The 14,432-nt window shown below is 36.2% G+C and overlaps 1 protein-coding gene and 1 long non-coding RNA gene across 3 annotated transcripts in view; one reads left to right on the forward strand and one right to left on the reverse strand.

Moving 5' to 3' along the window:
* Window positions 1–14,432, forward strand: part of LOC139120884 (uncharacterized) — a 466,659-nt gene that overhangs the window by 312,203 nt on the left and 140,024 nt on the right. The gene's annotated exons all lie outside the window — the stretch shown is intronic.
* Window positions 1–14,432, reverse strand: part of LOC139120881 (DNA-directed RNA polymerase II subunit RPB2) — a 412,063-nt gene that overhangs the window by 165,787 nt on the left and 231,844 nt on the right. For both annotated transcript variants that reach the window (XM_070685501.1, XM_070685502.1), the window contains one exon: window positions 11,825–11,979. In XM_070685501.1, coding sequence (XP_070541602.1) covers window positions 11,825–11,979 — 155 coding nt within the window. The remainder of the gene's footprint in view (window positions 1–11,824; window positions 11,980–14,432) is intronic.

Here is a 14,432-nt window from a genome sequence, read left to right on the forward strand (position 1 = left end):
ACCAGTTTATGATATGACCCATCACAATGGCATGACGTCAACGGATCTTGACAGACGGAAGTATTGACAGACGGAAGTAGTTGACACCAGCATACTGGTTTTCAACTCTAATACCTTCTCTGTCTATAAATAGACACGAGAAGGTAAAAGATCACAAAAAATTCAGCAAAAATACAAAATTAAGGATATCTTCACAATATTCATAAAACTGTATAAGGTTCACCTAAGGTACTTGCACACAAATTTTCAAAGCAATCAAAAAAGCGGTTCTTGAGTTATTAATTCTTAACCATTTTCACATTTTGTAAGCTCATTTGCATAATTTTGGCAATGCAGACTTCATTTGAACAAAATCCCATCTATAGCCCAGGATGCATCCACACACCAAATACCAAGCTGAAACGTGCAGCGGTTTGCGTGTTTTGATGTTGACGGACATACTGGACGTACATACATACATACATACATACATACATACACACATACATACAGACGCCATCGACTTCAGCCTATACGATAAACTCACATTGGTAAAACCAAATGTGAGCTAAAAAGCTGGATGTAATGATAAAATAGTTCAATATATAGGCACTCAGGGTGAATATTTGATTAGTTTCTTGTCCTCTTTCCACTTATGTGATAATGTTTAAGACAACCAACCCCCCAGGCTGTTTATATGCGTTGACAAATATGTCATCTTTTACACGCACATAGCAAACTTTTCATGATTTTCCATGAACAATAGTTGACATAGACTATAAAACATAACGTGCAATCAATGTTTACATTTTGCCCATACACCAGATACACGGAGAGATTTCAACATACAACCATTAACTCAGAAACCCTGCAGGGAAGAATAAACATTGTTTTCTTCCAATACAACTGGTGCATACCACTTCTGGAACAACATACAAAACTTACTTGCACAAGGATGATGACATTAAAGGGACGAAGTCACCCATTTTCATGAATTTTTTTTGATACAAGATACAACTTATATTGTTTGACATGTTGAAAGATACTGATTGAATGGGTGACCACGCATATATTTGACCCCGATTTTAGACAAATTAAATGAAACCATGGCGAAAATGAATTAATGGTCATGACCATTGATTCATTTTTGCCATGGTTTCATGTATCGTATCTTCAACCCGGTTCAAACATGGGGCCCGGGGACACCGACGTCTTTTGTACCTCCTTACTGTTTATTAATTGCCATAAATGTGAAATTTGGCAAAAAGTCAAATTGTTTTGACATAAATGAAAGTTATTTGAACTGGTTGGTTACTGCTCCAGCATAAGTTCAAGTGTGGACATTGTAGAAAGTTGTTTTAATCCTCCAATATGGTAAGCATTTCACTATGAACTGTCAAAAAAAGTTGATAATTCTACACTAAAATTATTTTGGCTTTGATGATTTCCTAATTAATTCAATTATTTAAAATCATATTAATTATTTTTTTCTGGGTGAATTGATAGGGTTTAAACAGTACAAGAATTACATACAATGTAAGTCAACTTTTGACCAAAAATGACAAAAAAATTCCTTAAAAATACACATTTGCATATTTCATCACAATTTTAACAAATCTAAATTGGGTTATCCCTGGGGACCTGTATACCAAATAACAAAGCTGTCAGAATAGTGGTTATGAAGAAGATTTTTTACCAAAAACACCTTTTTTGGCATTAATTTGCCTATTTTCAACAATATCTAAAAATTAGAAAAAAACAGTTTCTCAAAATCATATTTTTCATCTACACAACAAATATCAAATCAGTAAGTACTGCGGTTCTCAAGATATTTGAGTGGACGGACGCCTCACAAACGGACATACATACATACAGACTGACGACGGACGGATACCCATCCCAATAGCTTCTATAGACTATAGTCTATAGTAGCTAAAAAAAAAGAAAAAAGGATTGTATCAGAAAACAAATCGACGTGCATTTGTATGACATATGAAGTAATCCTTGTACCAAGTTTAAATGAAATCGCTCAAGGCATCTCTGAGATATCTGCGTGAACGGATGGACGCACGCACGCACGGATGGACATGACCACACCTATAAGTCCCCCCGGAGGGTGTCCGTGGGGACTAAAAATCAACACCTATTTATTACGAATTTCACTGAATTATGATACAAACACAAATTTATACTTCATTTCAGAACGCCTTTATTGTCATGCTCTGATCAAATCTTGGTTTCCAACAGAAGTGTGATTCAAAGTCATAGAGATACAATTCCTTTTTTCGAAAGTTAAAGAATGTTGCCTGGAGCATTAGGTTTCAGACAAATCTACAAATATGCACCAACTCTAGCTGAAGCAAAGCAGCAGTTGCCATTCAATCTCCTTTATTTGGGCATGTTTTCAACAGCAACTTTGTCTTTTGTGATGGAGTTGCAACCTATGTAACTTCTCGCCTTTTGCACAATTCACATACCTGTCATGTTAATATAGAAATAACGGGCGACGCGCTAACCATTAACGTTTATTTGTGGGCAAGGGCGAGAGGAAAGCCAAAAATTAACGGGCGAGGCTTGCCGAGCCCGTTAATTTTGCTTTCCTCAAACCTGCGCCCACAAATAAACGTTAATGGTCAGAGCGGAGTCTGTTATTTCCATTATATTATCAGCGAACCCAAGAAAACCGTCAAAATTTTCGAAAATTTCGGGAGCGAACGACAACTGGGCCCCAGAAACTGAGCAATACGCGACGCACTGTCACGCGCGCTGTAAAAAATTGGCAAATCCGGATATGCTTTCAGAAAAAAGTATCTCAACTTGACCTACAAGTGCTCCATTTTATTTTGTGATTGATTATGATTTACGTTTGAGCTGTAAAGTTACAATACTTTGAGTTGTTAATCTTATTATTCATATTCACGGGCATGTAGACAAACCATTACTGTGTATTTGTGGTCAGTCACATGGTTCAGCTTGACCAATCAAAATGCGACGGGCAGGGCATGGTAATATAATGCCATATAAGAGTTATCTGAAAGAGAAATAAAATCTTATTTTAGCAAACAATATTACATGAACAGCAGCCATGCCACTATCATGTTAAAATTAACTTTATAGATTCACGTCAACAGTCTTAAAACTAGACAGAGAAATACAAATGCAAAGCCTGTACAGATGAATTAGCACACTCATTAAGATTATCAGTTGTGGAAAGTGCCAGTCTTAATCTTGTCCCACACTCTCACAAAGATTCAGAATTACTGTACTGTAGCACAGTGCCAGAAAGCAGTGATCAAAACAGTGACAAGTAATAATTATATGCCAAGCAAAAAAATACTGTATTTACTATGAGGAAATACACATGACTGCAGAATTTTCATGTAAATTCACTGACATCGCCAAATTATGGTAAATATTATAAATAAAATTTTGATTGACTTTGCCAGAAATGACTTCGTATTCTTATTCCTATGCTAATATACTTGGATTTACCATGCACTTTAGTGTCAACTGAATCACATGAAATACCTCTCAGTAGTTGTGTTAGGTCTTACATGGCGTTCATGTTACACAGTCTCATTACACAGCTCACTAAATGTACTAGATATCTTTGATCAGTGACCTATTTGAGCTGCTTAATTTTCAAAGTCACCTCGGTGCTAACATGTATACATACCTCTCTACTGTGCGTACTGACCTTCAACACTTCAGTGCATGCTTTGTCAATCTTCTCCTTTTCTATATTCTCTCATGTCTTCTTTGTGTCTGTTGTTTTCTGAGCTATATGCCTTCTTTCCACTCTCATCTCACTTGCTATGCACAGTTAAAGGCCATCTACGTTTGGAAAGTCCAAACAGAATATGGCCAGCCAATCACAATGAAAACAAGTCATTGACAATGACATAGTCCCCACTTGTAATAGTAGTATTAGTCTTGATTGGGCAGCAAAATGTGGTCATTTAGAAGTATCACTGGAGTGTATATGTTGAGATCTATGGGAACATAGGTCTATGTCGTTGTTTCCAATTTGAAACACATGAGGCATGTCTAAGTAATGGTTCTAAATCGGGAAAAAGATCAGCTGTATTAGCCAGCTAAGAAATACATATGTGCATAATAAATGAGGTACAAGATGTGACATCTTAAAGACGCCCATTGGTTATAAATACCGGATTACATGAAAGGACGCTCATTATGCAAAGAGACACCGTGCGAGTAGCTTGGACTGAGAGCTCCAGAGATTGCAGTTGTTTTAGTGATTTTTATGAAAATTTATGAAATGGGAATGCTCTACAGCAGGGTAAATAACTAATCAATTCATAATGACTCCATATTTAAGTTTTCGGGACAATTTTAGTGAGTAATTGTGCGCGGCCATTGAGAACATCGACCCAGGGGACGCCGATTGGAATTTGAATACCACTGTCAATCAAACCTTGTGCAAAGTAAGACACGAGTCAGCTGGATGTGTACCTAATGTTGATGAGCATTCCCCTTATCTGCTAATGGTGACTAAAAATAAACAAAATATGTGTCCAGATTTCTAGTGTCAAAAGACATGCACAATAGTTTCTTCACAGTTCTCCAACTTTTGTACCTACCTGCCACATTTCTGGGGATAAAAAACATGATCAGACGACATACCAGTCGATTACATCTTAGTAACAGTGAACACGGACCCTCCACAAAAAGAAAATGTATTATCGGGTTCTCTCTTATTGGAAAGTTTGATGCCCCTGAAAAGGGCAGTTTGGTTTGGTTTTGTGGCTTCTACTGTACACCAAACGATGGCAAATGTGTATGGTACGCCGGGCAAATTTCGATATAACGATCGCACAACAGAAGTCACGCAAAATGGCATATCAGTTTTTATTCTTGTGAAGAGTACGTCATCGACCTGTATCAGATGCTGTTTTTGGGCCAAAAATCACTCATCACGCCAAGTGTGTGTCTGGTCAAGAATATCCCAATACTTCCGACAGATGGGAGTCAGAAAGACACGTTGTCATCGCCAAACTAATGATGCTAAAGCCTAAACTTAGAATGAAAAATCAAGAAATGTTCAATACCCTGGCACAGAGGTGTAAAGCGGTACGTATCCGTGTATAGTTTCTGATGGAGTGTCGTTTGTACCTCCGTGAGTCTACTAATAAACCAAATGTTTATTTGACCATGGAGCTAAAAAAGGATGATTTGACTTCCTCTGTTTCATTCCGCCGAATGAAACGAAACATACGTATCCATGTGAGCAAGTGCCATCGTATAAACTGACGCAATGCAGTTCTGATGCATATTGATCAAAGTTCATTACATCTGAGAAATTTGCGAGATTTCCTGTCCGAGTTTTCGAAATGCATCTGATTTTTGTACTTTTTTGGTTCCAGTGCAAATGAAGTCTCGCAACACAAATTGGCAAATAATGTAATACACGATGATCTGGACTTGTTTTCTGACTTCCGACCGCCATCTTGGCCACATAAAAGTTTTATGTTGGCTGGTTGAGTTCGTCGGGATCACAGTTCAGTATTCAGAAAATACTCATTTTATATTATTTCGACACCGATGTTTAGAAATTTAATAAAACATTAATTCTAAGAATTTGGGAGATTCGAACGATGCAGATCATGTTTTTTGCATACCAGTATATTGACTTGTAATTTTGTTGGTCGAGGCATAGACAGTAGCATGTGAGAGGGGGAAGATGGTTGAGGACACTGTCCGCATCCGGCGCCAAGTGACACACTGCTAGAATCGGTGAAATCTGTAACTCAAACGCACCAAGTATGATGAAAACACCTCATGCCAAAATGTACGTACTCTGACATGTTCAGCAACGTTCGATGTGAATAGCTTATGTTTGTAAATAAATCTACTAATATAGCGGCGTTTGGCGGAAAACAATGAAAACGATACCATGTTGACAGGGTGGAGTACCCACTAATGCGCAAAACCTGGGATTGAGAACGGCGGCCTATCAAAATTAAAGGGTATAGAATTTGTGGTTACGGAGTTGTGCATATATATGTATAATCAAGGTCAAAGGTCATCAAGGTCACGTGACATTTTGGAAAAATAATTGTATTGCTAATTAATCCCCATATGCCAAAAATCAGACCTCTACCTCTATTCGCTTGCCCAGATTAGATATGTGCATAATTAATGAGGTAAAGCGTGTGTTGTCATAAGGTCTCCAAACCTACTAAATATAAAAGGACATAGCACTTGTGGTTACTTATTTATTGACATAAACGTATATTTTAGGAAAAAGGTCATCAAGGTCACATGACATTTTGTCAAAAAAATTCTATCCTATAGTTATCCCTTTATACCAAAAATAGCGTCAATGACACTGTAGCTCCCATCCTGGACTATTTAGTGTTTGTTCTCTGGTCAGATATTTGAACATGTGTGAAAGGGATAAAGTGCATGAAGTGAAAATACTTAAATGAAATGTACTGGAGACAGTGAAATATGTTTAATGTAATTATTCAGAATATAAAATGGAAAAAATACAGAATTAGATATATCGAATACTGTGATACAACCATTAACTCAACAAGTCATTTACAATGACATAGTCCCCACTTGTAATAGGAGTATTAGTCTTGATGGGGCAGGAAAATGTGGTCATTAAGAAGTATCACTGGAGTGTATATGTTGAGATCTATGGGCACATAGGTCTATGTCGTTGTTCCCAATTTGAAACACATGAGGCATGTCTAAGTTATGGTTCTAAATCGGGAAAAAAGATCAGACCTCTAGCAGTATTGGCCAGCCAAGAAATACATATGCGCATTATAAATGAGGTACAAGATGTGACATCTTAAGGTCTAATATCCTATCAAAATTGGAGGGTATAGAACTTGTGGTTACTGAAATATGCATATATATGTATAATCAAGGTCAAAGGTCATCGAGGTCACATGACATTTTGAAAAAAAAAAAATTATATTGCTAATTAATCCCTATATGCCAAAAAATCAGATCTCTAGCTCTCTTCCCTTGCCCAGAATTAGATGTGTACATAATTAATGAGGTAAAGCGTGTGTTGTCATAAGATCTCCCATCCTACTAAATACAAAGGACATAGCACTTGTGGTAACTTATTTATTGACATGAACATATATTTTAGGTAAAAGGTCATCGAGGTCACATGACATTTGGTCAAAAAATTTCTCTCCTATAGTTATCCCTATATACCAAAAATCAGACATCCAGCTCTATTGGCTCGCTCAGAATGAGATATGCGCATAATTATTGAGGTACAGTATGTGGCGTCATAAGCTGTCCCATCATACCATACATGAAGGGTGTAGCACTCGTGGTTACTGAGTTATGGACAAATATGTATATTTGAGGTCAAAGGTCACCGAGGTCACGTGACATTTTGTCAAAAAAATTGTATTGCTAAGTTATCCCTATATACCAAAATCAGACCTTTAGCTCTATTGGCTGGCTCAAAATTAGATATGCACATAATTAATGAGGTACAATATGTCGCGTCATAAGGTGTCCCGGGACACCTTATGACGCCATCATATCCCATCATATGCGCATAAGTAATGAGGTACAATATGTGGCGTCATAAGGTGTCCCATCATACCATACATGAAGGCTGTAGCACTTGTGGTTACTGAGTTATGGGCAAATATGTATATTTGAGGTCAAAGGTCACCGAGGTCACGTGACATTTTGTCAAAAAAATTGTTTTGCTAAGTTATCCCTATATACCAAAAATCAGACCTCTAGCTCTATTGGCTCGCTCAAAATTAGATATGTGCATAATTAATGAGGTACAATATGTGGCGTCATAAGGTGTCCCATCATACCATATATGAAGGGTGGTAGCACTTGCGGTTACTGAGTTATGGACAAATATGTATGTTTGAGGTCAAAGGTCATCAAGGTCACATGACATTTTGTCAAAATATCCGAGATATCTGCGTGAATGGATGGACTCACGGATGGACAAACAGACGGACATGACCCAATCTATAAGCTCACTGGACTTCATCCGTGGGGACTAAAAATTGTGTCACTGCATCCTTTTTGCAATATGAATACGATGAGAAACTAAATTTTTATTTTTTGTGGCCTTATACATGGGAGTCTATGGAGATCTGCCTTATACATGGGAGTCTATGGACCTGTAAACTAAAAATATGCAAATTTCACCACGATTTGCCCAAATTTGGGAAAGGTCACTCCTATGCACTTCCATACCAAGTTTCAAATCAATCGGACTTGTGGTTTCAGAGCAGGAGATTTTTTGACCAAAAATGGGAGAAAAATACAAAAAATTCATGAAAATAGCAAGTCCAAGATACTGACCAAGATGTGCACAATCATTTCATGTCAGCCCAAAGTACTTACATGCTAATTTTTCATGTAATCTGCTCAGTGGTTATTGAGTTTTTTCAATTTTGACTGTTTTTACATTTTTTCACTTAATTTGCATATTTTTGGCAATGACAACTTCATTTGAACAAAATTTCATCTACAGCCCATCATCCATGTACACACCAAATATCAAGATGAAATGTGCAGCGGTTTTGGAGTTTTTGATGTTGACGGACAGACATACAGACATACAGACATACAGACATACAGACATTTTCCTAGCCTATAAGAATAGCTTCCATTGCCATATATACATATGGCTATGGGAGCTAAAAATCAGACATCCAGCTCTATTGGCTTGCACAGAATTAGATATGTGCATAATTAATGAGGTACAGTATGTGGCATCTCCCATCATACCAAATATGAAGGGTGTAGCACTTGTGGTTACTGAGTTATGGACAAATATGTATATTTGAGGTCAAAGGTCATTGAGGTCACGTGACATTTTGTCAAAAAAAATTGTATTGCCAAGTTATCCCTATATACCAAAAATCAGACCTCTAGCTCTATTGGCTCGCTCAACATTAGATATGTGCACAATTAATGAGGTACAATATGTGGCGTCATAAGGTGTCCCTTCATACCATATATGAAAAGTAATGTCAATTTTCGGTTTTCATGAATATTTAATCAGGTCTACAGTTTCACCCGTACGCGGATACGGCCACAGTGCATTGAACGAAACACGTACGTACGTTTTGAAAGCTTTACCATGCATTAGACACGGAAGACAATTATATTATGCCAAGCTACTGCCCTCTGGGTGATAGAAGTATTTTGTGGAAAAATGACGCGATTTGCTGACCAAATCGATCGCGATAGTGAACTTCAAACGTATCGGCGGCCAAGATGGCGGCAGTGTGTGATGCCGAACTCTCGACATGGAACCCGAGGTTAAGGTTTTCGAAGCCCAAAACATGCAAGATTGAGAAATTTGTAAGGATTTGGTTAAATTGAAGTGTATTTTGTCGATTTTCAAGCGTTGGACTGCCAATAAGCCCCTTTAAACTGTTGATATTTGACCTCCGGCCGGCCGGGAGCGAGACGGCCATGACAGTCGACCCGGTTTGTAAATGAAATGTAGTTGTTCAGAACTGTTGACATTGCGAGACATTTCCTACGTGTTACGCATTTTTTTAACTGAAATAAACCGGACATGAAACTTTTTTCTCGATGCTTAGTGGTTCATTCCATTTTGTGGCGGATTTTGTGGCGTGCTTTTCAAAATACGTGATCAAACTTTGCAAACGGATTGACTAGTATTGTATGGTAGTACGAGTCCGTGACTCGATAAGCCACAGATAGTTACACACGCGTACGTGAATTAAACTAATGTAAGTTACGTCAAACACCAAAATTAATCGATAAAAAGGTCAGTGAAATGTGTTTTTGTCTTCAACTCTCCATTACAATTATACTGGCGGTTCAAACTATACAGAGTCAGTTGAATATGCCCTATAGTTGTGTGCATGTGTTGCACAATAGTTACCCCTCCATGTACAATATGGAAACTTGTTGTCTCTGTGTATGCAAATCAATTGTTTGTGTTTACAGGCAAAGAAGACTATAATTGATTTCTTCTAACTTTGAAGACAGATTTTAAATAACAACAACAAGAAATCATATGATAGATAGTAAATTGATGACAAAGTGAATATGTACACTGAATTTTTCTCTGGAAAATCATTTCCACTTGAAGAAATAAAATATATAAACAAGCAAGCAAACAAACAAACAACAAATACAATAGACAAGTAAAAGACAATGCTTTGGCAATGCAATCATGCCGATGCTCCATACACAGTAGCTGTTTATCTACATTTAGTGTGCTGCATGTAAAATATTATTTGTATTTTGTAGAGATGCATGTGCACAGGAAGCATTTGAATTATTTTGAAAGACACTAATTGTTTGTTTGTTTTTGTTTATTATTTACGTATGATGTTACATGATGCTGAAATCATGTACCTGAATTTGTGTCTTTCAATAACACAAAAATTCTATTCAAGTTTGAAGGCCATTGATGAATTTTATACATTTTTAGAAACTTTTTATGATTTTCAGTGAATTTTGAACAAAAAACGAGCATTTTACCCCAATTTTACACCTTCAGCATGTAATTTGAAACTTTTCATTGTCATAGAGAGCTTCTTCATATCCTGTGCTTTGGAAATAATAATGGGTTGTTAGGGTGTCTCATGACAGAAAATGAACTGCACCAGTCTGAAAAAAGCGTAACATGTTGAGAAGTTGGGTTCAAAAAGTCCTTGGCCTGGCAGTTGCATTGCATAGAAAGTCTATTGCACTTTAACCCTTTCACCACCATGGTTTGTCCCAAATCCATTGTTTTCTATGGTAAAGTTGGACCTGTACACAGGGAACTGGGGGTGAAAGGGTTAAGGGTTAACTTCAGAGGAATCAGATGAACAATTTCAGATAACAAGATTTTTTGACTAAAAACGGGAAAAAATATCCTAAAATTACAAACATTCAAATTACAACGCAATTTGTGCACACATAATTTAGGACACCTAAAGGAAACTGCATACCAAGTTTCAACCCAATCTGACCAATGCTTACTGAGTTTTAGCCATTTGCAGGAATTTTCCTCGTTTCCCCTCATTTGCATATCTTTGGCACTGATATGCTCATTTGAACCAATTTACATCTCCACCCTTAGGTGCATCTGTACACCAAATACTAAGACGGCAGCCGTCGCGGTTTAGTTTTTGTTCTGGACAGACTAACATACAGACATACATACATACATACACACAGATGCCATTTTGCCACCTTATAAGAATACCTCCCATTTGCATATATACATATGCATATATGGGAGTTAAACAACTTTACAAAAACACAAAATTTAAGATATTTCTCAGAAATTTAAAATAAGCAACCTTGCAGCTACAAGACCTTTTGTGTTATGTAGAGAATAACTTTTTGTGACACATGTTGGTGGAGGAAATCTTTGGTAACCCACTTCAGGTCGGCCTGACCAAAATGGCTGCAAAAATATGTACAATAATTACAGATTTTATCATAATTTGAACATATTTAATTAAAATCACCTGTAGGAACATGTCTACTAAATATTAAAGCTATCAGACGAGTAGTTTTTAAGAAACAAATTTTTGACCAAAACTGGCAAAAATTGCCCCAAAAATTCAAAATTGCCAATTTAACCTAATTTCAATATATCATATTAAAATAAACCCTGGGAATCTGTTTATTAAATATCAAAGAAATCAGACTCAGTCCCTTCGCTGAGTAATTTTTAATACTTTCAATTGATATTCATCTCATTATGGTAGCAGAGAACCAGCTACTAGCCAGTGCCCTAAATGTATGAAAGACAGTGTTGAAAAGAACACTGCGTTGTCGCTAAGTAGGACATGCATTATTGTTGTCAAGATCTTGTGTGATGTTTATCACATACCTGTAGTTATTGTACTCTCTCTCTTTTAACATGTCAATATGTCTCTTCTTTAGCAGCAGTTTTTGTTTTTCTACAATCAACAAAGGTCTACAAATTCTGCCAGCATCTGTGTAAATTCTGATTTCTTTTTCCCGAATATCTCTAACCATAGACACCTGGAATATAGAAATCAAAAATACTACTGATCAAATTTTCTCTAAAAAATATTTGTCCAATACATATGGAAATACATTTGTATACAGTTCAAGCCAAGTACCCTTAACAAAGTTCATGTTTCCATATCTGATAGTGACAGAAATGTTGTATGTATAGGATAAAGCCCGAGTATGAGGGCTCTTCAGGTATATAAAGTCCAACCCAACGATAAAATGTCGAGGCCGCAGGCCGAGACATTTTATCGAAGGGTTGGACTTTACATACCAGAAGAGCCCGAGTACGAGGGTTTTATCCGACTTAAAAACTATCGCCCCTAACTGATATATTTTCTTTTTCAATGTGTTTACGTCAACCGTCCCCTTTGTCAATGTAACATGTTTAGGATATGAATTAAAACTTTTATTTGTGAAATAGCCTTCCAATGTAATGGAACATCCTATAAATGCCCTAGGGCACATTATATAAATGCCCTAGAGCACAGCAGATTTTGTGTTGCAGCTGGTTTCCGCTGTGTTACTAAATTTGAATATTAAAACGTACCAGATGTCTACAGAATATGACATGTTCACTTTTCATTGGACAGTACTTTACTATGGCGCTGTCATTCGTTTCTGGAATTTGGTGACCAAGGCTTTACGAGTAAATAAAACACCCTGAATTGAGCACTCTGATTGGTCAATCAACAGTAGATAGTTTTTAATTGCAGTTAACTCATGCCATCTTTAAACAAGCGACCTAGCGGCTGATATAGCTCCGCTTTGTTTATGTAGAGAATAACTATTTTTGATACATGTTGATGAAGAAGGTGGAAATCTTTGATAGCTCAATTCAGTGGCCAGAAAAAAGTGGCTTAAATAGCTGCAAAAATACACAATTGAAGATTTCATCATACTTTGAATATATCACATCAGATCATCCCTAAGAACATGTCAGCCAAAGCTATCTGATGAGTAGTTTTTTGAGAATAAACTTTTCTGACCAAAATGGCAACAATTGCCCAAAAAAATAAAAATTGCAGATTTCATCATAATTTCAAAAGATCAAATTTAGTTCATCTGTAGGAACCTGCATATCGAATTTCAAAGCTATCAGACCAGTACTTTTTGAGAAACACATTTTTTGACCAAAAATGGCAAAACTTGCCCCAAAATTGCAGATTTCATCATAATTTCAAAAAATATCATTTAGTTCATCTATAGAAACCTGTATACCAAATTTCAAAGCTATCAGATGAGTAGTTTTGGAAATACACATTTTTTGACCAAAAATGGCAAAAATTGCCCTAAAAATACAAAATTACAGATTTCATCAGAAGTTCAATACATATTACTTAGCTCATCTGTAGAAACCTGTATACAAAATTCAAAGCTATCAGACCAGTACTTTTTGAGTAACACATTTTTTGACCAAAAATGGCAAAAATTGGCCCAAAAATACAAAATTACAGATTTTATCATAATTTTAAATAAATATCATTAAGGTGATCTGTAGGAACCTGTATACCAAATTGCAAAGCTATCAGATGAGTAGTTTTGGAAATACACATTTTTGGACCAAAAATGGAAAAAATTCTCCCAAAAATACAAAATTGCAGATTTCATCATAATTTCTACAAATATCATTAAGTTCATCTGTAGGAACCTGTATACCAAATTTCAAAGCTATCAGATGAGTAGTTTTGGAAATACACATTTTTTGACCAAAAATGGCAAAAATTGCCCCAAAAATACATATTACTTAGTTCATCTATAGAAACCTGTGTACAAAATTGCAAAGCTATCAGACAAGTACTTTTAGAGAAATACATTTTTTGACCAACAATGGCAAAAATTGCCTTAAAAATGCAAATTTGCATATTTCTGCACAATTTGAACAAATGTGAAATAGATCATCCTTAGGGACATATGTACCAAATATCAAAGCTATCTGACTGGTAGTTTTGAAGAAGAAGATTTTTAAAGATTTTTTTACCAAAAATGACAAAAATTGCCTTAAAATACAAATATCCAAATTTCACCACAATTTGAACAAATCTGACTGAAGTCACCCTAAGTAAACTGCATATCAAATTTAAAAGTAATCGAACAAGCGGTTTCAGAGAAGAAGATTTTTTTTACCAAAAACAGCAAAAAATAGCGTCAATGACACTGTGCTCACATGTGGTTAAAATTGGTGCATTCAAGACATTATAAAAATAGAAAAGCAAGGATGACAAAAACAAATAAGGTCTACAACTTAAAGGTAGTGGCGGTAAAGTTTAGAAATATCTAATCAATCTTTATGGTAATGTGACCAGCAGATCCTACATACATACTCTTCAGTAAAACTTGTCTAAATTGATCACCAAAGGGACTGACAAAATAGAACAGTTCAGAAATGTCTGGTGTACTGGTATAGATAGAGGTTCATTTAACATAGAGTTGCATGTGAAATGACATTGAAAAGTCGTCAA

Source organism: Ptychodera flava, chromosome 20, assembly GCF_041260155.1.
Source record: "Ptychodera flava strain L36383 chromosome 20, AS_Pfla_20210202, whole genome shotgun sequence".
Classification (NCBI taxonomy): domain Eukaryota; kingdom Metazoa; phylum Hemichordata; class Enteropneusta; family Ptychoderidae; genus Ptychodera; species Ptychodera flava.